Source organism: Eumetopias jubatus, unplaced genomic scaffold (assembly GCF_037043125.1).
Source record: "Eumetopias jubatus isolate StellerSeaLion01/CBP00866 unplaced genomic scaffold, mEumJub1_p1.0 scaffold_8, whole genome shotgun sequence".
Taxonomy (NCBI): domain Eukaryota; kingdom Metazoa; phylum Chordata; class Mammalia; order Carnivora; family Otariidae; genus Eumetopias; species Eumetopias jubatus.
Genome location: NW_028274814.1, coordinates 100,748,424 through 100,770,656, shown reverse-complemented (window position 1 = coordinate 100,770,656; position 22,233 = coordinate 100,748,424). Strand labels below are relative to the sequence as shown.

Here is a 22,233-nt window from a genome sequence, read left to right as displayed (position 1 = left end):
CATTTAATTAACCTATTACATTTAATTAATTACACTTATTTTCTAAGGTAAAGGGTACAGAAGAACATAACAGGAGTAAATAATGTAAGAGCACAAATTACTCTATGTTATTAACTAATGCTCCTAGAAGTAGGTAGTATCAGCATTTTAATGTGGAAACTGAAATACAGAGAAGTTAAAGGACTTCTCCAATAACTGAGCAATGATGAGTTATGATGAGGCTTTTGTATTTTTTTTAACTATATGCTAAAAACATTTTTTTAATGTTGGAGATTTAAAAGTCTGTACCTCTGGTGAAAGAAATCGGAATTTACATTGTTTAGGTATGTGGCTCTTAAGTCACATTTTGTGGCCCTGGGAAAACTTTTCATTAACTTTTTTTTTTAATTTTGTTATGTTAATCACCTTACATTACATCATTAGTTTTTGATGTAGTATTCTATGATTCATTGTTTGCATATAACACCCAGTGCTCCATTCAGTAAGTGCCCTCTTTAATACCCATCACCAGGCTAACCCATCCCCCCACCCCCCTCCCCTCTAGAACCCTCTGTTTTTCAGAGTCCATAGTCCCTCATAGTTCGTCTCTCCCTCCGATATCCCCCCCTTCATTTTTCCCTTCCTACTATTTTTTTTTTAACATATAATGTATGTTCAGAGGTACAGGTCTGTGACTCAACAGTCTTAAAAAATTCACAGCGCTCACCATAGCACATACCCTCCCCAGTGTCTATCTCCCAGCCACCCGGTAGTTCCCTTGATTTAAACTGTTATGCTATACATCAGGTTGGAATTCAGAAGCATACTTGCTTGGGTTCCACTGCGCTCTAAGGAAAAGCAACAGTATTTATGGTCAGGGAGTCTTCTTCCAATATGGAATTTGTTTACGTATAGTTGAGTGATGGCTCCTAAGCTTTTTGTCTGGGGTGGGTGGGTGTGTGTGTAATTCCCCTCCCCCTCATGTGAATAAATTGGTTTTGTTTGTTACTGCTGGTTGAATTTTCAACGGATTTTCACTCCAACCCAGGTATGTTTATGTGCTTTTGGATGAGATGATAATCTAGATAATGAGCTCCCTTGGATTAGAAGGTATGTGGTGTTCTCAAATAGGAGTCCATTTTGCTTGGGACTCTTAAGAAGTCAGTTCCAAGTTGGCTATTGACACCCCAGAATTGAAAAAGTGAGCGTTCTAACTATGAGGTTGTGTTGGAGCCAAATAAAGTATTGAGCCCCTGGACCACTGAAAACATTATTAATAGAACAGCAGTGTCTTAAAAATAGATTTGCTTAATTTGGCGGGAGATGTGAGGTCTCAGGTAAAGGGAAATCTTATCTTTGGGTTATTATTGGTTCCCTTGAACTCTAAAACATTTGTAATTTTTAATGACTGGTTGTTTCCCCACGAAGTAAGTCATTTTATGTAAAAGAATATCAGCTAGTGTATTACTGTATAATCTATGTAATAGTAGGCTGATAGAGCAGGTACTTTGGTTTTTGGGATGATAGTGGACTCCACATGGGTTTTGGAAGTCATATTTTAATTACTAGGTTCTTACCATTTGTGTGTTGCTGAGCAAGTTGCTTAGTATTTTATCTGCAGATAGGAGGAAAGCCTATAATAGACCCTTACTGAGTAGGCTTCATAAATGTTAGCTTTCTTCTCATTAGTTCTCAGGAGAACTTACTCAGAGTCAGGTTTTCTGGAATGGTGGGAAGCTTTCGCTAACACATGTCTGGACATCTAACTACTACAAGAGCACAAAACATAATCAGTTTGTGGTTTAATTCGGTGACTTGTTTCCACTTCTTCAGTGGAAGATTTCTTTTTGTGTACAAGTTCTCAGGTTTAAGATTTGCCTTCAGTCACATTATGAATCATGTCTTTGAGATCTTCTGTACATTACATATACTGGGTAATGAATTCACTCTTTTATTATAGAGTGACCTTTTTATTTCTAGTAATGCTTATCCTTAAACTATTTTTTGATGTTAATACAGTGATACCAGCTTTCTTTTGGTTAGGGCTATATTTTACTTGGAAACTATATATCCTTATGTTATAGATACCTTTCTTATAAATGGGATGTAGTTGGATTTTCTTAAATCCTGCCTGACACTTTAGTGGGAGCCTTTAGTTGATTTACCTTCACCGTTGACTTAATGTGGTAGTTTTAATTTTTTAACGCACTACGCGGTGATACTTAAAAATGTTTATTTAGGTATATGCAGTTATCCTTTTTGCCCCTCATTTCTTCTTGGAAATTAGTTCTTCTATTTGGGATCACTTGCCTTCTGCCTGAAGAATATACTTAATAGAATTTATTAGAGTGCTGGAGGCGTTTTTTCCAGAAAACCTGTTTCACATTCGTTCTTAGAAGATGTTTTAATTGGGTATAATATTCTAAGATCCTTGGCTATTTTCAGCACATTGAAGACTCTCTTGTCTTTTGGTGTCTATTGAAGAGAAGATAGCTGTCTTTTATAGCTTTAACCTGAGTCTTTTCTCTGTGATTTTCAGGTGACTTCTTTGTCTTTAATGTCTTGCCTTTTCACTGATATATCTAAGTGTAGGTTTCTTTTTTATTTATTCTGATTGGGATTTGTAGGGCTAACTCCCATCAGTTCTGGTGGGATTTGTAGGGCTATCTTCCATCAGTTCTGGAAAATTCTTAGCTTTTGATTTTTTTTTCAAATATTTTGTGCATTCTCTCCTCTAACTCCTAGAACTTGTATTAAATCTTTGTTAGACTCCATTGTATCCTCAAATATCTTTTAACATTAGTGTTTTCTCTCTTAGTCTCTGCCATATTTTGAAAGATTATTCTAAGCTTGCGTCCCTCGCTTAATTATCTTTCCAGCTGTGTTTAGTCTGCTGATAAACCTGCTCATTTGTTTGATTTACATTATTTTTATTTCTCGAAGTTCTATTTCTTTGCTGAATTTGTTGTATCACCTTTAATAGATGGCTGTTCTTTGCAGATGCTTCTGCAGACACTGTATTTTCAAACTCAGTAAGCGTGGTTGTCATTTGTCAGTGTTTATGTTTATAAATTTACAGTACTTTTGACAATATTTAAGTCTTTGGGACAGATTTTTGTTGTATTTCTGTTGCCCTTATTGCTCTTGAAAACTACTTGTATAAATTATTTGAGGTCTAGGATGAAGGTGCCTTTCACATTTGGATATGTAGGTGCTTAGGAACACTATCAGGCAGACCATTTTAAGCTCATGGCTTGAGGTTTTGGGACAACACTGATCAGTGATTTCTAGTTTATTTGTCCAAGAGAACTGGTTTATTATCCCTGAGAATATAGCACTGGGGGGTTCCTGCTTAATGTGGAGGGTTGCTGTAAAGATTTCCCATCTTGGATAGGTCTGGGGCTTTTGATTTTACCTCGGTAGTTAAAACCTTGCTTTTAAGATTTTAGCAAATATTTATTTTGGACTTGGAATTATTTTATGCAGAGTTGGTTTGCATAATTTAGTTTGTCACTACCAGGAACGGAAATTCTTCATATCTCTTAGAAAGCAATTTCATGTCTGATAAATAAAAATTCTCATTGGTTTTATTTAATGTTGAGTGCAGTAAAAAACAAAAACAGAAAACTAATGGAGGTATTAACTGAAATCTGTGTTTTCTCAGTGTGATCTGATTGTCTGAGAACCACGTGCCTCAAGGGCTGGGTTTCTTGTTTAGAATGGAGATTTTTGGGTCCACTCTCAGACCTCTTGTTTCAGAATCTGGGCATGGGAATTAATCTCTCTCTTTTAAATGAACTTACTTGTAATTTTAGATTTATAGAAAAGTTGTAAAGATAACTCCTGGAGAGTTCCCATGTGCCCCTTACCCAGTTTTCCTTAATGTTAACATTTAACGTTACTATGGCACATTTACTGGTTAGTCTATACATTTTAACAGTCATCTCAGCTAATTATTTTGCAGAAATATTGACCCTGTGCTAAGATAATTAAAAACAGAACTAAAAAGCTTGTTTATTTGAATGTTCAGTAGTTATCAAACACAAGTTAAGTCTTTTATGAATTTGCGTCTTAACAAGAGCAATCCAGTGAAGAAACAGTTTTTATGTATTTTTGTAGATGGTGAATAAGACCAGAAGTTGTTTGCCTGAGCTAGATTTTTACAAAGCTGGTGTCAACCCAAATGATCTGACTACAAAATTAGGCCTGCTTTAAAAAACGGAAGTGTGTATAGCCAAGAAATCTAATTTAGCTAGAGTGGGCAGGGCAGATTGGAGAGGGTATCTCTGAAGAAGTAAATGCCATCCTGTTCTGTCTTGAATCATCTTTAATAAAGAGTCAAAAGAATTTTATATAAGAGTTTGAATTCTAAATGTGACCCCATGAAATGGACAGGGAAGGTCGCAGTGTAGCCTTTCTTCTGAGTACATGTTAAAATGTTAGAAAAATCTGAATTTAAAAGTTTTGGCGGGAGTTATTTTTGATAATTGCTGGACTTACTAGACTGTGTTCAACCGAGCAAGTTCCAAAACGTTAGCAAAATGTACTTGTATATGGGAAAGCCAAATAATGCAGAATGAAATGTAAGTTCTCATTTCTCCCAGTCTTTTCTTACAGGTGATTACTATTAGGTTTCTGGTGTATCTGTACAGAAATGCCTTATTCGTAAAGTATGTGCATGAGCATGCATGTTCATATATGTATATGAAGGATGCAAAGATGTGGCAGAATATATATATATATATATATATATATATATATATATATATATATATATATATTCCTGTCCAGATTGGATTTTGCCATAAGCCCTGTGCTTTTTCATATCTGCTTCATTTTTTGCTGCAAAGCATTTCATTGTATGCACATTCCATGCTAATACTGAATTTATTTTTGATGAGATAAGTACTTGTAGTTGCTCTCTCTCTGTATAAGCTTTATGTATTACTGCTCTGAAGGATGCAATGCAGCGATTGGCAAAAGCACATATAATCCCTGTAATATGAATCTTGTGCTGTGATTAGTTGGGAAAGATAGAGCTTAGTCAAATAATCACACTAATTTGTAATTACAAACTTGAGACATCTTACGATGGAAAGAAATGGGGCTTTATAGGTGTGTATAACCAAGAGATCTTATTTAGCCAGAATGTACAGGTTGGAGAAGCCTCTCTGAAAAAGTAAAGCTTTGAGCTAAGAGCCAAAGGTTATGTTGACTGAATTTTGGAAGAACCTTCTAGGCAAACATGAAAAGCATAAGCCTTTAGATTCATAGTATTTTTTTTCATGTTAGAGGCTCACAAGTGAATATAACTAAAGCTGGAGATACACACATTTAAGGTTTTTGATACTACTATGGCCAAATTAGTCTCCAGAGAGAAAATAGTTTATAGGAACACAAGCCACATTTAAGAATGCATGTTCACCACCGTTTTCCCTGCATTGAAAGAAGAACCTTGCTGATTTGATAGACAAACTAGAATTCCACTTGCATTTCTTTGATGATTAAGATTCAGTATTTTTATTTTTGAATTAATATTTCTTCATAATTGTTTGCTAAGTATTTTGTTAATTTTGTAAATTACCCAGCATCACCAGAAAAATTTATCAGTGCTATTAGAAATTATTTAAAGCAAAAAAAAATATTTAAAGTAGAATAGGATACATTATTAGGAAGAAATATTTTCTTCACAATTTGTTCAAAGGATGCATGTTAGATCAGTAATAATATTCCACATATTAGCACTTGACTGCTGAAATCAGTAACTCTTCTTAACTATTCAAGTAATAATCATATAAAACATGTTGAGATGAGGAATGACATCTTGTAGCATTCTGAGAGTTACTAATAGTCTGTGGTTTTAATTACTAAAAGATAAAAGCTTAATTTTAATGTGGGATCCTAAGCTTGATTTAGATTATTTTTTTTGGTAGTCTGTGCATTCATTATATGTGGCATTAGTCATTTTCCTGCCTGAATATAACACGTTTTACCTTCAGTTTTCTTTTTCTAAAAGCAGTATTTTCTAAGTCAATACTAATCTATCTATAGTGGGAAAGAATTTAGGATATTCTCCAGATCAGTTCTAACAGTATTGATGTCAGGTAACCAAGTTTGTTGACAATATGACAGCATATCCAGGGTAACCTGGGGGTGTGGTCCTTACCTGTGATAAAACATGTACATTTGAAGAGATGGGGAAGGTTTACTTGATATAGATTGGGACCCAGAGCTTTAAAACTGCCATTAAGTTGCTTAAAGGACTGACATTTGGTAGGATTGTTAAACTTTTTAGAAAGATCTCCAGAGGCATAATGGTGGCAGATTTTGGCTTTTTAACATGAATTTGGTAAGAATTAATACTGGTAAAAATGAAGTGGGTTCTGTGAGGTACTAAGTAGTCTAAAAATTTAAGCAAAAATTGACCATTTGTAGTTGTTAAAGGAATTTGAATAACTCTTGTATTGTTCCTTTTCTGTGATACTAGCATACATCAGATTCTTTACCAGTAGTGCTATTATGAAAAAATGTCCTTACATGGTAGATTCTAAAAGCCTAGTAATAACTTGCTTATTTTTAGCAGTATCCTCTGAAAAATTACTTTGGGGGCTAGTATGAAAGTCCATATACATGTGCCACGATTTTTCTTCTTAACATTGATGTGTTTTTAATGGGGGTATACATTCCTCTGTGTGATGATTCTCAGTGTGTTACTGATTTAAAGGGTTTGGGCATCAAATATTTTTAATGGTTTTAAATACATTATACATGTATATTTTGTTAACACTGACATTTCTCTCCATAGATATTTGGAATTCTTACAACATGGCAGACATTGACAAGTAAGTGCTAGATAGTTGGTTTTTTTGTTTGTTTTTTTTCTTTTCCCAGAGATTTGGCTTCACTTTGTTCTGTGATGTAATTAATAGTCATAATAATAACATATTATAAAAATGTATGGTAAAGACTGATGCTTAGTACCTGCTGTTAGAATAGTTGGGTACAGTGTATCCAAGATAAAATATAGTATATATAATCATTGTCTTAAATACAGTAAACCATTTGCCAGTGTTTATTCTTAGAAATGTGCTGAGCACAGTAATGAATCAGAAATATTTGCAGAATTCATTTTTACCATACATGTATGGTAATTACTACTTCCATATTAGGGTGTCATACATACAAGATAAAAAGTATATGAAATCTATATGTAGAGTTTAAAGAGTAATAGGATACTTATAATTTATGAGTTTTTAAAAGTAAAACATTACTATTAGAAGCCCAGTGTCCCTCTTCTCCATTGCATCCTCCAACTTTCCTCTCCAGACGTGTAAGCACTGTCTTGGCATTTGTCTAAATTATTCCTTTTTTTTTTTTTTTTTAAGAGTTTTAGCACCTGCACATTAAACAGTGTTTAATTTTGAAAATCTGAATAGCAGTCACAAACTTAGCTGTGTTTAAAAAGAAAAGCAGTATTACCACTATCAGTTGAAGTCTCTAAGGTAGGAAAAAAAAACAAAAAACAAAAAGATTATCTGGGTCACAGTCTAGCTTCAACTTTCCTGAAGAGTTTATTGGGCAAGGTCATACACTCTAGAAAGATCAGTTTAATGAAGTTGACTTCTGGCAGGGTTCTAGTGTGGATGGATGTTTTGCAGAAATACGGTAAGGGAGAATGGGTGAGCTGCATTGTTTGTTGCTTATGATTTCACACAACTTAGGGGTAGGTTAAAACAACACTTGGACATGGATTTAGGGGTACGATACGACCATCCGCAGGTTGTAGGCAGCAGAGCATGGAGGTGGGAAGGCAGGAAAATTTAGCACAGGGGCATCACATTCAAGTACATAGAAGAATTTGGCTAATTCTTCCATGCTTAAAAAGAAGGGGAGCAAGTATTTTAGTGATAATGGTTTTCAAAGTGATTGCCTCCTTTATTACTGCTCCAATCTGGATTGCTTAACCTTGATTATATAGCTATCATTGTGGTTCTATTTTATTATCTTCCTGGGGTTTCCTTTTGCTGCTTCTCTTGGGTTTGCTATTTGCTGTATCCCATGTAATTTTCTTTTTTGGTTCTTTAATACTTTCTTGGAAGAGTACAAGGGAAACAAATTATTTTGAGATAAATGACTGAAAATGACAATTCTATCCTTATGTTTGATAGTTTGAGTGTAGAATTCTCATTTGGGAATCCTCTTTCTTCAGAATTTTGAAGGCATTGCTTCATTACCACCTGGCTTCCAATATTGCTGTGTTGAAGTTCAAAGTCATTATAATTCTTGATCATTGTATGTGACACTTTTTGTTTTAAACATATATTTCTGGAAGCACTCTGGCTTCAGAGTTCTGAAATTTTCACATTGTTTATATGTATTTTTAAAATTTCTTGTGTTAGGCATTCAGTGGTGGGCCCTTTCAGTCTGGCAACTCGATGGCTTTCAGTTCTGGGGAATATTCTTGACTTATTTTGTTGATTGTCTTATTTCCGTTTTCTCTTTCTGGACCTCCTATTATGTTATATGTTGAACTTGTTCTTCTAATTATCTTTTGTCTTATTTTCCATCTTTATCTCTTTGCTCTTCTTTCTGGGCAAAGCTGAAGAAATTTTATCTTTCAGCTCTTGTATTGAGTTTCTAAATTTCTGTTGTATAGTTTTCAGGAGTGTCTTTATTCTCTGTTCCTGTTTTTTATAGCATCTTGTTCCTATTTCATTGATTGTAATGTCTTTTCTCTGAATTGTAATATCTTTTCTCTGGATGTTTTTTCCCCTGTATGTTTGCTCTTAAATTTTTCTTTCCCCTATTTGTTTTCGTTTCCATGTAAAAGCATTTTCTCAAATAGGAGGTAATACTTGGTTGTCTGCTCACTAAGATTGGGGTGGGGGAGAACATGCAGTTGAGAGATGTTTAAGAAAAAAGTTGATTAGAGAATTTGAGTGTTGTGGGGTAGAGGGAGGCCTTTAATTTAGATTGTAATGTAAGGTCATCAGGGAGCTTGTTTATTGTGAGAATCCCCATTGTCAGAAGGATGTTTTTTTTCTGGGCTGGTCAGATACCCCAAGGAAGAGTATCTGGGTAAAGATCTGGCTTTCAGTGTTGTGGAATCCAAATTGGGAAAAGGTGGCCAGGGAAGGGTCTCTCCATTACATTCAACATTCTAGCGTGATACAGTCCTTATATCTGAGAGACTTTGGGCTGTATCTGTGGTCTTATAGTCTGAGCTCTTAGTTTAACCCTTTCCAAAGAAGAAACTGCTATGCTGCTGGATTGAGGGAGAGAATCTTGGGGATTTAACTGCTTTATCGGTTTTTGTTTAGTCCTCCCTATTTTCTCCCCCAGCCCAAATTCCAGGAGTGTCCTTTTTGATTCTGTGTTTGGTCTAGTTTTCAGCTTTTCCGACTGTTAGATTTCAGTTCTCAATGACGTTGCTGTTGCTGCTCTTGTCTTCCTGTCCTTTAATGTTTGTCTGTTTAAAAAACCCTTTTATCGTAATTTTAGTAGAGATTTTGGAAGGATTACAATCAGAGGAGTATGTGCAATCTGCCATCTTAACCTTGAAACTTCATTTTGTTTTAAACTTAAAAAAAAGAATAAATTGGTTGTGACCGCTTGATTCCCCACCATCCCCTTATTTAATTTTAGATGGCTGTCAGCCCTAGGAGGGTGGGAGGGAGGGAGGATTCTTGCTCCTTAATCAGCAGACTTTCTGTATAAATGACCTGATTATAAATATTTTAGGCATTTGGGGCCATATAGTCTCTGTTGCAGTTACTCAACTCTGCTGTTGTAGTGTGAAAGCAGCCATAGACAGTACATAAACTTACGTGGCTGTGTTCCAATAAAGTTTTATTTACAAAAATAGTGGGCTGTATTTGACCATGTGACATAGTCTGTGGACCCCTGTTTTAAAGCCTTAAGATGTAGATGTTCATTAAATGATTAAAATCACACTGGAGGAACAGCTGTGCTATGTGATCTTTAGTTAATGGCCCTTAAATCTAAGTATGCTTAAGTTTATACTAAATCAAAGATAATTTCAGAAACAGTCTATTGTTTCTGACAGGAAGGCTGAGTTTTTTCTCCTTAGTTTAGAGGAACATAAATTTTGCTGGCAGAATACAGTTGACCTTTTCTGTATTTGTTCTTATATGAAAATTAGATAGTATTTGTCTCTATATGAAAGTTAATTCTTCAGATGCTGTTTCTAAACATAAATGTGACTAAATGTGTAAACCAAATACTAAAATGTAAAATCACACAAGGAATTATATGAAGACCTATATGTTGACTTAGATAACCTTATTTTCCCTTTTTAATTCTCATTGTAATTTCATGTGCAAAAACTAGATTTTTAAGATGAAATGGGGAGAGTGTTATCTTACTACTTTTTTCCTTTCAATGGTGCCATCCTCCTGGCTTTGCTCTCAGTATGAAGTAGACTCAGGTCTTCTTAACTTTTTGCCCATCTCCACTATGAAGTAAAGAAAAAGGAGGAAAGTCCAAAGATAGTGAGTACAGGCTGATGTGATTGCCCCATAGCCATCAGGGATCCAGGATCCTTGTTCTTCCAAACTCCCTTCATTCTGTTGACTTTCATTCTCTAGGATGCCTCCTGGTCCAGCATGGCTGTTGGAACTCTAGTCATCACATCCCTATTCTATGAAGGGAGCAAGATCAAAAAGGCCTCCCAGCTGTCCACTGTCCTATAAAGGAGGCTTACTCAAAATTCTATACATTTTGCTTTTTTAACTCACCACCTCAGAGTTACATAACCACACCTAGCTAAAAGGTAGGCTGGGAAATGTAGATTTTTAAAAGCTTGGTATGTTGCCATCTCATATAAAATCAGGGTGCTGTTACCAAGAAGAGTGAAAGCAGTGGATATTGGGTAAAGAGCACATACTTCCTGACCTCACGTTCCTGGAACCAACACTGTCAAACCACATTTTTAAAGCTTGGTTGGAATAGAGGGGCCCCTGCTGGCTCAGTTGGTGGAGCGTGCAACTCTTGATCTTGGGGTCTTACATTCTTAGTTTGAGCCCCACATTGGGTTTAGAGATTACTTAAAAATAAAATCTTGGGGGAAAATGAGCTTAAAATGGAAATTTTATATTTGACCATGTGCTTTTAAATGAAATTTTACGTACTTCCAGTTTGTGCTTGTTTATATATGAAGTTAGAAAGAAAACTGAATTACCTTTGGAATTTTCCTATTTCATATTTTTGAAAGAGGCATATTAACCTAGAAAATGAATTGAAGTTTTTTATAATTTTTTATCTATTTTTTGGTAATTGGTACATTTGAACCTTGGTGTGATACTATGATATTGTAGCAAAGAACAGTCTGAACTTGATCAAGATTTGGATGATGTTGAAGAAGTAGAAGAAGAAGAAACTGGTGAAGAAACAAAAATCAAAGGTATTACTTTAAATTACTTCAGGAGCCAGTGATTGCTGGCACATGTCTTCTAGAGGGTAGTAACAAATACTGTTCCCTTTTGGATCCTTGTCTAGACACTTTACCCATGCGACCATACCTCTAGTTCAGTAACAATTTGTGTATGTTTGGGGTGGGGGGAAGAAAGGAGGGGAAGAGGGAGATGGAGATAGAGTGGTAATAAGGGAGGAAGGTATGAATATAGTTAGTGACCTATCAGAAGTTACTCTGTATGGCTTCTAATGCTGGAGTGACATGGCATAACTATGTCAAACAGCTGCCCATGAGTTTTGTCTGAATTTAGAAATGTTACAGGTGTTGGTGGGAGTTGTTTTTGGTGGTCGTTCTAAACAGCTTAGAGTTACTGGAAATATTCAGTATTTCATATGTAGAAAACATTTGTGTATTTCAACCTTTTTTAATCCTTCCCAACCAGATGACAAAAAAGACATTTATTAAATGTAAACAAAAATCACTCATACTTTTTTTTAGCAAATAATTGTAAAGGGTGAGGTGTAGTGATGGTAGGGGGGGAATTGTACTGCTTTAGGTTATGCCCTATAGGTATGGGCTAAGAATATTAAAGTACTAGATGACTGAGCTTTCTATTGTTAAGTCAGAGGGAGGTTAATTGTGAAAAGACTACTGAACTTTAGCTTCAGCTTTCATCTTGCAGCATTGTCTTAAAAGATACAGAGGTCGGTATCCTTAGTGGCCAGTATTGACATTTCTAAAGGCATGTTGGTTATCATAACTGTACATCATCCAGTAATCAAATTAATATTAGGAATTGACCTTTAAAAACATAACTGGGAAAATTCATGTCATTTTTGTGTAATGTCTGTTGACGAGGAGATGATAATAGCAAAATAATTTGTTTTGCCTAAATCTGGTTTTGGATTGAGTATAATTTTTAGACACCATTAACAACCACGTTTTGTTTGGCTTTAGTTACAACCTTGATTGTCTCAACTATTAACTTTCTCTATTCTGATAAACAGAAATATACTATACTATAAACATCAAACATTTAGGTTACTCCACAGTCTTTCTCCCAGGGTGGAAACTCACTGTACTTCCGATAATGTGTTATCTGCCTTCAGAGTGTTAGCTAGAGTCATAGGTAGGCATCTGGGTGAAGCTTTGAGCTTCTTAAAAATGTAAGGTGGATGAAACACAAGACAGTAGGAAGAGAAAGGATATTTATTGTTAATAGTAGTTGTGGCAATGGTCTTCAGAAATGGCGTGTGTTAAGATCATTAGGAATCTGAACTTTTCCTGAATGTCAGGTTTTCCTAGAGTGGATTTTCCTCAGCTTGCTGCCCATCTCTACTCAGACCAATGAATTATGGGCTAGTCAGGAAACCTTCATGATTGGATTGTCCTATTAAAATAGCATAATATATTTTCATAAAATCCTTTCGATGCCCTTTTTTTTTTTTAAGCGCGTCAGCTGACTGTTCAGATGATGCAAAATCCTCAGATTCTTGCAGCCCTTCAAGAAAGACTTGATGGTCTGGTAGAAACACCAACAGGATACATTGAAAGGTACAAGTTCTTCTTTTCTGTAGTCCTTATTTAGCCTTCTGTAATCAACATTGCAGGTGTATCTTTTTAAGACCATCTAGGACTTAGATATGTAATAGTGGAAAGCTAATGTCTGTTAGTATCTAGTATAGGATTTTTGGGAATTTAAAAATTTTGCTGAGTACCACCAATTTAGAGTTGGTGTTTTGAAGTTTGACTCCTCTCCACAGGAAAAGTACACTGATCTTAACCATTTCTGAGATTTGTTTGGAGGTTTGCTAGAAATGCACAGAATTAGAAGAAATACAGATTTCTTACTTATTTCACTGGTCCTATGAATCATTTGCAATAGCCCGTATATCTTATTCTGCTTATAATTGTTATGATTTTAAGAGCCATCCATGTTGCTATCTGTATGTAATCTCTCATCAGTAGTTTTTAGCTTCTGAATGTTGTCACTAACAGTGATTTGTGTCCACCATGTTTTATTACATGCTTTTTTTAATATGCTTTTTCTTTGATGGGTATCTTGATTGCTTCTAAGCTCCATCAACACAAATTCCGTTGTAATGGTCCTCTTTTAGCATGCCTTCTTAAAGAACTGTAAGAATTTTGGGGGGATATGTATTTACTGGTGGGATTGTTAGTTACAGGGTATGCAAGCTTTTAGTACTTCTCAGCTTGCTTTCTAGAATGACTGTGTCCAATGCATGAAGGCAACCTTCATCCTTGTATCTCTGCCAGCAGTTGGCATCATTCAGCTTTATGGGTTTTTTGTTTTTACCAATCTAAGAGGTGCAGGCTTATTTTGTTTTATTTGTACTTTTGTTGTCTAATGAGTTTTGAGCTTTTCTTCATCATTGTGAGCCTTTTAGGTTGCTCTCATTGTCCATTTTCCTACTGGGGTTTACTGTCTTGTTTTGCAGGAGTTTTTGTATATTGAAGGTGTTAATCTCTTACCAGTTTTAGACTTTGTAAGTAATCTATTGTCATTTTTATTAACTTTATCCATAGCATTCTCCATTAAACAGAAGTCCTTAATTTTTGTGTTTTAAGTTTTTTGACCTGTGGTTTATTCTTTCAAGTTCAGAAGTCCTTCCTAGTTCCTTCTGCATTTCCTGTTGACTAGTTCTTTCATCTTTAGGTCTTTAATAAACGCTCTTGAGGCCACCTTTGTATTTAGCTATGCATCAGGGGTTTTTTTTTTTGTTTGTTGGTTTTTTTTTTTTAGTGAGCTTATTTTTATAACACTTCACTAAACAGTTCGTTATTTCCTCATTTATTTGTGATACCACCTTTATTGCATATCAGTTTCTTATAAACACCTATGTTTGTCTTTGAGCAGCACTCTTTTTAATATGGCTTTTTAGTATGTCTTAATATCTAGCAGGGTGATAATTTAATCTTTCTATTAATTTGTTTCTCCCTGTAATAGCTTGCTTTCTTCTACCCTTCCCCCCTCCCCTATGGAATACACTCTTAAGATTGGCCTAATTATATGTAGACCTTTATCCCACATATGGTTGATAGTAAGTTTAGAGGGGTTTTCACAAAACAAAACAGCCCCCCCCCCGCACTAAAATTTTGATAGGAGTTACATTGAATCTATTGATTAACATGGATAGGGGATTTTTCTTTTAATGTAAAATTGTCTCATCCATATCCTTGTATTTATTGAAATCATACTCTCTTTTATTACAAAATTTTTCTCATAGTCTATTCTTGGTTAATTCCTGTATACTTTAGTTCTGTTGCTATTGTGGATAGTATCTTTTTTTTAATTGTATTATCAGGTTGGCTGTTGTTGATGTAGAGAAGAGTGCTATTGATTTATTTTCATTTTTTATTTCTTTTGCTGTTGATCTTGTATCCAGAAACCTTGCTACACTTACTATAGTAATTTTTTCTTCTCCCAAAGGCAGAAGATCTTGTCTGCAAATAATGGCAGTTTGAGCTCTAATCTTTCACATTACAGCACACCAAGTTTATTTGTATTTCATTATAACATTGGCCAGGACTTTCAGTACTGTGTTAAACAATTAGCATTAAACATGAGCATCTTTATCTTATTTCTAGTCCTAACCAGGAATGGATATAAAATCTTGGCATTAAACTTGGTGTCTGCTTAGATTTATTATGACCTTTTTTTCTGTATGTATTCAGACAGTCTTTTGACTTTTTCTTCGACTCTGTTAAGTACATACTAAATATATTTTTGGAAACATGATACTAAACTAGCCTTGCATTCCTGGAATAAATTTAATCATATATTATTACAGTTAAGTCAAGTAGTTAATATCTTTTTCAAGGTCCTTATTTGTTAGTGAAATGTACTTGAATATGTGTGCCTGTGTGTGTGTGTATGTATATGCATGTGTGCATGTATGTACAATATAGAAACTTCCATGGGATGGTAATTCCATGCCCTGGTTTTAGAGTCAAGATTTCAGCTGCTTAATGAATAAACAGGGTTGCTTTACTTTTCCCCGTTTTCAAAGCAATTTGTATAGGATAGGAATTCACTGTTCCTTGAACAGTTGGTAGAACTCTTCTAAAAATGGACTTTGGCCTTTGGAGTTTGAGAACCCTTCATTTGGATTTGCTCCATTCCCCTCCAGTTTCTTGAATTGAGGCTTTGTTCATTTGATTTTTTTAAAAATTATCTTTTATGGCCTTAATATTTGTTTTTCTAAATGTTCTATGAAAGTTAAGTGTGAAGATCTATATGTTGAAATTAGTAGCCTAGATTTATTAATTGTGTTGTTCAGGTTCTCTTATTTCTGCTTATTGACTGACCGCTTGATCTAACAGTTTCTGGGTAGAAGTGTTAGAAATTTCCACTTAAATCTGTTTCTCCCTGTAATTCTATTGGTTACAGATTAATATATTTTGAAGCTGTATTATTAGCTGTGTGTGATGTATGTGTCTTGTCCCTTAGTCCCTGTTTACCAGTGTGGTGTCCTCTCTGGTGGTGGTGGTGGTGGTGTAAATTGTTCTGTCTGGTATTAGGATAGCTGTTGCAGCTTGCTTTTGGTTTTTATTTACCTGGCATGTCTTTTTCCATTCTTGTATCTTATCTCTAGTATGGAAGCTTGCTTCTTCATTAGTGATTTTAAACTCTGCCTCCCTTGAAAGCAGTATTGTTTTTGGACTTAATTGCTATTTTATAATTTATTGTACTTTGTTTCTTTTCTCTTTTTTTGCTTTTCATTAAATAAATGAAGTTGTCTTCTGGTATCAAAGTTACTGCATTCTGTTGTTACTATGTTAAATGGGCTCATAACCTAATACCTAAGTTTATTTACCCATATTGATTTCTTAAATTTAGTGATGTCTGTATTATTTATAAATACACGCTCTCTAGTCCACCTTTTTTTCCATCAAGGCAACAGTAAGATTTACCAAGATATTCGGCCACCTGTATTTATACAGTAATTTCTTAATGTTTTTAACTTTCTCAGAAACTATTTTTAATGAATGTATTGAGTATCTCTGGCATGTTTCCTGAAGCCTGATGTGCCTCATACAATTTTTATTTTGTCTTCATATTTGAATAATAGTTTGGCTTATAAAATTGTAGTGCAGAGTTCTTAAATAAAAGTTCATTTCTTCTTGTATATGGTGTTTTCTTTTGAAGCCCGATGTCAAATTCCTTTTCCTGTGTAGGTTTTTCATTAAACACATGTAGGATTTTCTTTGGTCTTTGATATTCATGAATCTCAGTAACCTCTCTGAGGGTTAGAGTAAGGATTTCCATATTACTTTAACTCTGAGAAATTTGTTATTCATTTATTCAGGTATCTGCCTCCCTTCTTTCAGCTATTGCTACTTTTGTCGTCCAAATCATAATTTTTCTGTCTTTCCTGCAGCCTTTCTGGAGAGCGTTTGAACGTTAATGGACTTCCTTAAGTTAAACCTATCCTGTTTATCCTGTTGGTTGGTTGATTTTAGCTACTGTATTTTTCATATTTAATATTTCTACTTTGTTTTAGATTTATTTCTTGGTCTTGTTTCTTCTCTCATCTCTTTAAATATATTTATATTATTTTGTCTAATAATACGGCTTCAGATGATAAATATTTCATTCTTTCATTAAAATTTACACTCCTCAAGGGTTTAGTTACTCTGGCTGTAGAGCTCAGGCTCACTGGTTGATAACAGTTAGTCCCCAGTAATGATTATTGAGAGAGGAATAAAGATCAAACTCTGGCTTGTGACAGTCCCAGTGGAATTTAAGAAAAGGGATTGGAATGAACCTAAGGAGAGCTCCAGTTACTTCAGACTAAGTTTGCTGTCAATTCCAGGCAATTGTTTTTGCTGCTTTTGGGGAGGAGGCAGTCTCCTTTGGTCGTAATCCATTGTACCTGGATTGGCGGGGTGGAGGAATGAGTGCTTGTAGGCTCTCAGCCAGACACTCAGTGTTGTAAGGCAAGTGCAGAATTTGAAAAGCTTTCTTTGAGCCTGTCTTCACTGCTACCCATTCTGCCCATTCCCTCCCTTTTCCAGGTTGCAGTTCACTCTGTACAGTTGTTAGTCTTACCAGAAGTTGCTCGTAGTATGTGTGTGCCTGTGAGCGTGTGTGAGTCTCTGAAATAGTTGTTTTCTTCTTGGTTCTGAAGTTTCTAGGGTTGAATTTTTCTGAGATACAGTGTGGGGGTGGGCAGCACCCCATGCTATTTTATTACCTTGACAAAACAAACTTTTTACTTTTAATTGTAGGGAAAAAAAATTATCTGCAGATAATTTTTTACTTCTCATTATCTTAACTATAAAGTAGTGGTTAACTAAGAAAATTATTTGATTTACAGCAATCTGCCTATGGCAGGAAATTCTAACCTGGATTCTGTATCTGTTGTACAGATCCCTGAAGTTAGATAAATTTTGAGTGAACATTTTTTGGGTGGTAGGGGGATTCATAAGTTGAATCATAACTCAGGGGCCTATATTATACCTTATTGTAAATTGTATGATTTATGAATTATATCTCAAAGCTGTTACGAAAAATCTATTCATGAAATACAACATTCTTTTTTTAATATAAATTTAAATTCTAAATAGAGACTAAAATAGAAAATAATGGTGTAGGATACCATCCTTTTTTCTAATATAATATCTTTTCCCTAAAAATAGCTGGTATGGGTGAGATAATGTCTACTTTTTTTTTTTTTCTAATCAAGGTTATTGTCCTTATTCTCAGGATCATCAGTCCATGACCTTTTAACTTCCTAAGATACCGTTTTACAGCTTAAATGCCAGCACTGACAAGTCAAATGCTGAACTTGATTATAATGAAAGATTTAGTGTTGATATGATTTACATTTTCTTATCACAACTTACTGTATCTGTTTAAATGTTCACTTTTGAACTATTTTATAGTCAAGAAGTCCATGTATTTATGTTTCTTGAATTTTAATTACTTCGAATGAGTATACCTTTTACTTCAAATAGGAAACCTATCATTCACTAACTTTTATGCTTTACTTTTCAATATGATAGAAGTGTGACTTGTGTTTTACTGTGATGCTGTGTAACTGGTGCGTTCCAACCTTTCAGCTTGCCTAGGGTAGTTAAAAGACGAGTGAATGCTCTCAAAAATCTTCAAGTTAAATGTGCACAGATAGAAGCCAAATTCTATGAGGAAGTTCATGATCTTGAAAGAAAGTATGCTGTTCTCTATCAGCCTCTATTTGATAAGGTAATGCTTTCTACTGTTTTATTTTCTTTATCTAAAATTTGAGATTATAATAAAGCTCTGGAAACATAAACAAACTTGCAGGTAGTTTAGTCTTTAGACCTCTCAGCAAAATGGTTATTAGAGGTAATTGGGAAAACTGTCAATAGCAATTCAAGTTGTGGTATGCATTCATTAAATCTATACACATCTTTAATGAGGAACAACTAGTTTCTGGTTTGGATGTCAGTGTTTTTATGCAAGCTTTTTTTATCTTAATCATTTTAGCGATTTGAGATCATTAATGCAATTTACGAACCTACGGAAGAAGAATGTGAATGGAAACCAGATGAGGAGGATGAAATTTCGGTTGGTACCAACTTTATAATTTAGTGTGTGTTTATACCTTGGAAATATCTTATTGTAAGATTCATGGTGAGTTAACTATAATCAGAACAGATGAGCCACTGTTAGCCCTGGTACCATCTGTACCCAAATTCATTTTTCCCTTACATTTTTTAGTATTTAAATTTTATAGATTATGTGAACTTTTCCTTTGAACTTGATGATGACCTGCAAAGGATTGTTCTTGTTTTTCACATGATGAAATGGAGGCTTCTAATGACTTGCCTACAATTAATAAATGGCAGGGTTGTGACACAAATACTGTGTTCTGTTACATGACTCTCTTTCCCCAGCATTGCTATTTTAATGTTGGTTGATAAGGAGAACATAATGTGGTTTTTTTCCTCTTTAAATTTTTTATTGTTATGTTAATCACCATACATGACATCATTAGTTTTTGATGTAGTGTTCCATGATTCATTGTGCATAATACCCAGTGCTCCACGCAGAACGTGCCCTCTTTAATACCCATCACCAGGCTAACCCAGAGAACATAATGTTTTGATCAAGAACACCAAGGGGTAAGGAATTGGGCAGGGTTTATATTTATTATTTTTTTTCCTGAAGTTTTAAAATGTTTTCCTCTAAAACTTTCCCTGTAGTTCATAGGTTCTCTCTTTGGAGGGGTATGGTAGTAGCAATATTTACAGAAGTACAGTTTGGTATGTGCATAACAGCAGTGTTTACACATTGGACTAGAACTTCATTGATTGAAAGTTGCAATTGGTGATTGAGGATTTGTTGGTTTCTGTACTTCACTGCTGGGTGTAAGTTAAGGGGATGGGTAAGGTTTTATCAAGTGGTCTGATTTAGGAATTCAGTAACATAATGCTGTCATTTATCAAGGAGGAGCTGAAAGAAAAAGCCAAGATTGAAGATGAGAAAAAGGATGAAGAAAAAGAAGACCCCAAGGGAATTCCTGAATTCTGGTTGACTGTTTTTAAGAACGTTGACTTGCTCAGTGATATGGTTCAGGTAATTTTACTCATAAAAACATCAGTTTACCTTAAAGGGTAAAAACCTTTGAAATTTAAATGGCTGGGATGACTAGTCTTCATCATTGACCTCTATAGAATGATTGCTGTCTTTTGAAACCTGTTACCTGTAGAAGGAAAATTGCATCTTTGATTAATAAATTCTAATTCATTTTCAAAAATTAGATAATGAAATGGCCCTTTGACAGTTTATCATTGAGCAGTGTTTTGTCGTAGTCTTATGTCTTCTGTATTTAAAGTGCTTGGTATTAGAGATTGGAGAGAGGAAACTTAAAATTTCATTTCTCTTAACCCAAAAAGACCTTTTCAGTCTGAAACAAATATTCCAGGGGACATTTGCATTTTAAAAGAATAACATAAAGATCTTTAACTCTTAAAGTTGTCACTTTTTCTGGGAATCCAATACAGATGTCACTTTCTCCGGGAAACTTTTTGTGTCCTAATCAGAAGCATTTCTTGAGCCACTACTATGTGCATTATAGTACTTGTTGCCTTATAGTGTGATTGTTGAAAGTTAAAGTCAAGAAAAAGAAATCTCAAAACAATGACTGCTTATTGCATTTCTATTTTGGTAAAGTAGGAAAGGACCTAGCAGAACGAAAGGAAGAAGAAGCAGCTGGGAAAGGAAATGTTTTTAAAACAGACATGCCTGAGTTAGACTTCGTTTTATATTCTTCAGCTCATTCAGTCTGATGATGATGTAATTCTCTGTTAAGTCACTTTTTTTCTACCATTGCCAGTAGAAATAAGTAGACCTTATAAGTAAACTAGCTTTAGTATAAGCCATTATCTGGAGAATAGGTCTTATGGTTCATAAGTGTTACATAAAGCCTCACTATAAATGTCTCAGCTAAATGTTTATTGTCCAGTAACAGCACACTGATCCTAAAATGCCATGTTAGATACTCATTTTCATATTTTCTTAATTTGCAGGAACATGATGAACCTATTTTGAAGCACTTGAAAGATATTAAAGTGAAGTTCTCAGATGCTGGCCAGCCCATGGTAAAAGAACTTTGAAATATTTTTAGTTCTGTAACATTAGATGTTTATAGGTAGATACATGGAACTTTCTAAAAAGAGGTGATATTCTAAGCCTAGAGATGGGTGAGAAAGAAGTTAAAATTCATACTTGGTACTCTTTAATTGTTGGTAGGCAATAAATGTTTGGATGTTGGTAATTGTGATGTAGAAATTATTCCTTTTCCTCCCTCTGAACATAAAACTTTTTGAAATATAGTAAGTCCTTGATAAAAATAGATAAAAAATAATAGCACCCTAAATACTTACTCTGTCTTAAAAGACATGTGTCTGGGGATTACATAAAACAGAAGATGTTAGAGGGCCCCTTCTTCCCCATGATGAAAGATCAGCTACTAGCTTCTTCCAAAAACCATCAGTATTTGAAGTATGGGCAAAGCTACTATATAGACTCTTCTATCGTGTGTACTAAGTTCCTCTGTCAAATTCGGGTTAGAAGATGATTTAAAGTCCTCTTTGTGAGGATGGAAGGAGGAAAGAGTACTTGGTCAGTTTATTCAGTTCTAACCAATTTTATAAACATGTTACTAAATAGAAATTGTAAGCTGAGCTAAGTTTTATTCAGTTTTATTTTGTCTTGTTTTGCCTTTTTAAACATAATTTGGGGTTTATCTGACCCTTTCCCAGAATAGGAAAGGCATTATCACACCTAGAAGTTTATGTGTTTATAAAAATCAACATATTGAATTTTACCTATTAAAGCATTAATATATGTGATGTAGGAATTTCATTAGTGTTTATTTTTTTTATTTTTTTTTTAAGAGTTTTGTCTTAGAATTTCACTTTGAACCCAATGAATATTTCACAAATGAAGTGTTGACAAAGACATATAGGATGAGGTCAGAACCGGATGATTCTGATCCCTTTTCTTTCGATGGACCAGAAATTATGGGTTGTACAGGGTGAGTTTAATTTTACTACTTTCACAGAATATTCTTTTTTGTTTTACTTGTGATTTGTGATATTTGGTATTTCCTAGTGTGTACTTGATACATAGTTTATCTCTAAACATTTCAGGTAAGTGTTTTGTTAGATGAGCGCACCTATTTTCCTGGAATTCTCCTTGGCTTATAGTATTACATTTCTTCAAAGGAGAACACACTTAAATTTATTTATATTGTGAATTTGTGCTAATTGTCAATGTATTTATAGAAAAATGTTTAGAAATAAAATTT

General features: G+C 34.5%; 1 protein-coding gene across 9 annotated transcripts in view; it reads left to right on the top strand.

Moving 5' to 3' along the window:
- Positions 1-22,233, top strand: part of NAP1L1 (nucleosome assembly protein 1 like 1) — a 31,163-nt gene that overhangs the window by 2,965 nt on the left and 5,965 nt on the right. For 5 of the 9 annotated variants that reach the window (XM_028105436.2, XM_028105435.2, XM_088025271.1 and 2 more), the window contains exons 2-9: positions 6,785-6,821; positions 11,316-11,401; positions 12,865-12,967; positions 18,500-18,641; positions 18,906-18,986; positions 19,869-19,997; positions 20,951-21,022; positions 21,821-21,960. In XM_028105436.2, the coding sequence (XP_027961237.1) occupies positions 6,805-6,821; positions 11,316-11,401; positions 12,865-12,967; positions 18,500-18,641; positions 18,906-18,986; positions 19,869-19,997; positions 20,951-21,022; positions 21,821-21,960 (770 nt within the window). In that variant the 5' untranslated portion in view covers positions 6,785-6,804. Of the gene's footprint in view, positions 1-6,784; positions 6,822-10,586; positions 10,772-11,315; positions 11,402-12,864; positions 12,968-18,499; positions 18,642-18,905; positions 18,987-19,868; positions 19,998-20,950; positions 21,023-21,820; positions 21,961-22,233 lie in introns of all 9 variants that reach the window. The other 4 variants (XM_088025274.1, XM_088025275.1, XM_088025273.1 and 1 more) reach the window with 3 other exon arrangements.